We start from the raw sequence: 3,401 nt of genomic DNA on the forward strand, positions 1-3,401 counted from the left end.
TTTCTTAGCCCAAAAAATATATATACTTAGAATATGATATGTGATATAACTTGAATATATGTAAAATCACCCAAAAGAAAAAGGCAGCAGCAGCTTGTAAACTGATGAAATATTTAAGAAAGGAAAAAAAACTTGAGGTTGTTTTGTAGTCATGGAGAGGTATGTTTCTTGCTTTGATTATTCAAGTTGAAAGCCTTGATTCAACATTTAAAATATGATTTACTTGCAAAAATCATTTAAACATGTGAGTGTAATTAGCATATGACAAACTGTACATTAAAATTCCAAAAACGAGTGTCCAATTTTTATATATTATTCCGTCTAGCGACGAAAATAAAAATAACGTGAATTCATCAATATAAATGGACTTCAAACCAAACAAACACGTTGTATATTTACTGGAAACACACTGCTGAGGAAATTCCCAACTATTATAAAGGGGAAATGAGGGGCTACAAATGCCTTGGGGCCACCATCAAGTTAAAGTGGGCCTACAAGCACCCACTTAGATAAGAGAAATGTGAAGTCTTTAGGGGTCTTTTAGTCTTCCAGCCTAAACATTTTTAGTTTGGCATGTTATGTTGAAGTGGGTGGGGGAAGAGGATTAGTGCAACTGAGAGCAAAATCGAATCTCGGATATTAATACTCAGCTTGGATGAGATTTGATTTTACACGTTTCACATTATCAAATCAAAGGAAAAGAATAATATATTTTTGCCATAATTGTCTGCTGACGTTGATATGAACATAAGACAACGTCTAGTATTTATTCGTAGTTCATGTTAAAGCAGTAACTGGATTTTCCTTAAGAGTTTTGCAATATCCATCCACGTTTCCCCCTTTAAGATATGCCAAACTCAATGTAGATGGTTCTGGATGCTCCTGTGGTCAAGTCATTTGTATAGACCTTTTAGTTTTAAGAGAGGTGATTGTGATTTGTGCCAGGTTCTTGCGTGGCTAGCTTTATTTGTAACCTTGGTTTTTGTTACAAAGCTAAGTTTTTGGTGTCTTTGTCTTTTGCCTTGAGGAAGCTAGGTGCTTTAAGATGCTGCTCGAGCTTCACCATTGCTTTACATAGTTGTCGAGAGATAAATATCTTTGTTAGAAGATTTTTTTTAAATAATATTTTATCGTGCCGAACTTTATTCATGATAAAAAAAAAGTTATAATACTTAATAGTATCAGTACATTAAATTGTATTGAGTTTTGTGATTTTTAATAAAACTTATTTATCATGTACACTGTTGTATGTATTAGAAAAATTATCTTTAAATTAAGTGATTATATTTTTAGATATAAAAGTTTCTCTAAACACGCCATCAATTATTTCAGAGTCTTCGGTGCAGAATGTGAAGTTTTGGAAGAAAATAAAAAGACAATTTTAAACGAAAATGTATGAAACAAATATTTATTTATTTATTTATTTTTGTGTTTTAAATAATAAAATATTAATCTATAAGTTCACACAGGCAAATGTTTTCCTCGAACCAGGTGAACTAGCCCTAAATATTATAAAACATGGTTTTAGAGGGTGGTTCATGATCTGAACCTGATTTTTTTACTGTTCTTGAGCTGAGTTAGCCGTTGAGGGAGGGGATGGGAAGGCCCACTAGGGTCGTGCCCACCATATGAGAAGTCCACGACGTCCTGTCATTTGTGTCAAACTGAGGATTTGAAACCTGAATGTATATGTTAGTCTCTAATATTCTCGCCTAGACCGTAAGTTTTTACTTTAATCCTTGATTTGCAAAATATCATGAAATTTCATTCATTTGATCCTCATTGCTGGTGATAAAAGCGGAAACAAGATACTAAAATAAACACAAATTTACAATATTAATCAAAAAATAAATTAAACGTTTTGTAAAACGGAAAAATTCTAAGTAAATAACACTCACAGTAAAAGTGAGCACCGTTCTTTGTTTGCTCAAATAGAAATATGCCCTGTCCTAAAACAAAATGCTCTGTTCTTGTTCTCCATCATGGAGAAATTACTATATGATTTGAAACCATGCATGTTCATAATCCTGGTCAATCACAAAATGAAATTAGCTATATTTTTAAATTCTTAAAAAATTAGCTTTGTTATTCTATACAATAATTTCTTCCATTCATGATACTTTAGCACTAGATCCTTGCCATTGAAGAAGCGTCGGTGTGAATCATACATATACATGCCAAGCTTCATCTTGGTGAGATTCTTGAGGCCTCACAATTGCCACCTGGTTCAGAGCACTGAGGTTGCTACTTCAAATGATGGAGACGAGCAAGTCCAAGTCCGTGAAGTTTTTCTGCATCATCCATCATATACGCTGCCGCATTTGAAGAGTCCCACATCATTTGCAGACTCGTAGTCCACAAGATCCAAGCCCTATAAATTTAACAACAACTCGAATATCGAGTAGAGGCGATTAAATGTTTCAAGGGATCTGATACTTGGGTTCATTCCAAACAATCGTTCTTGACTTGGTAGCATTTTTCCACAAGAACCTGAACAATCATGGTCACATTTTTCGTCTAATATGTCAATTAGATAATTTACGCAAAACTAAGCAACATTAAACAAGTCTAAAATCCATCCCAAGTACTCAAACTGAAAACCGCCAGCTCAGCCATATTAGGACATAAGAGTTATATAATTACATATATAATACACGTTGGTTTGACTTAACAGAACACGGTAACAAAGTACACAACATCAGAAAGACGAAACAAACAGACACATACATAGGTATGACTAAAGGTTACAAGAAAGACAGCAGTTATTGTTTTGTTTAGATTTCGATTAGAGGGAACAATTGAATAGGGTTTCCTCACTAGTCCCTGTGGGGATTGTTGATAGATTCAGCCAGTGCCATCAATTTCAACAATCCTTATGTTCCTATTGGCAGCGGGTTGATCAAACTTGGGAACAGTGACAATGAGAACCCCATGATTCATGTTGGCTTTGAGCTGTTGGATGTTGCCATCGTCAGGGATCTTAAACTTGCTCAAGAAGTTGCCACTCTCCACGCTGACTTGAAGAACTCTATCGTCTTGAAGCTCAACCAACACATCTTCGTTGGTGAAGCCAGGAAGCACCACTTTCCACACGTGCGCTCTTGCTGTCTCCCTCCAATCCAAACGGGTGTTTACAGATGACCCGAATCCCAAATCAGGGAAGAAATTGGAAAGGGAAGGAGGGAGAGGAAAGTCCATGAATGGATCCCAGAGAGCCATGCCATTTGGATCCCAAAAATCCACAGAGGAGTTTGAGCCACTGCCGTTACCCTGGTTCACAGGCACTATTGACATCCTTCCTTCTGCAGATTCTCAAGCAACCTAGGTAGTTTCTAATGTATTTACCCTTGTCTATGTACGGCCGAACGTGAATCTTCTGGAAAGTGAGAGACTACTCATAC

At 36.0% G+C, this 3,401-nt stretch overlaps 1 protein-coding gene across 1 annotated transcript; it reads right to left on the minus strand.

Moving 5' to 3' along the window:
- Positions 1-1,887: 1,887 nt before the first annotated feature.
- Positions 1,888-3,360, minus strand: LOC113865839 (18.5 kDa class I heat shock protein-like). The gene has a single exon (XM_027500612.1). It carries the CDS (start codon positions 3,292-3,294, stop codon positions 2,845-2,847), a length of 450 nt encoding a protein of 149 aa, XP_027356413.1. The 5' UTR covers positions 3,295-3,360; the 3' UTR covers positions 1,888-2,844.
- Positions 3,361-3,401: the final 41 nt, after the last annotated feature.

This window comes from Abrus precatorius, unplaced genomic scaffold (genome assembly GCF_003935025.1).
Source record: "Abrus precatorius isolate BTA unplaced genomic scaffold, Abrus_2018 Scaffold4, whole genome shotgun sequence".
Taxonomy (NCBI): domain Eukaryota; kingdom Viridiplantae; phylum Streptophyta; class Magnoliopsida; order Fabales; family Fabaceae; genus Abrus; species Abrus precatorius.

Bases quoted from the DNA above. Each gene is read 5' to 3' on its own strand.
- LOC113865839 (XM_027500612.1), bottom strand. From the start codon at position 3,294: ATGTCAATAGTGCCTGTGAACCAGGGTAACGGCAGTGGCTCAAACTCC.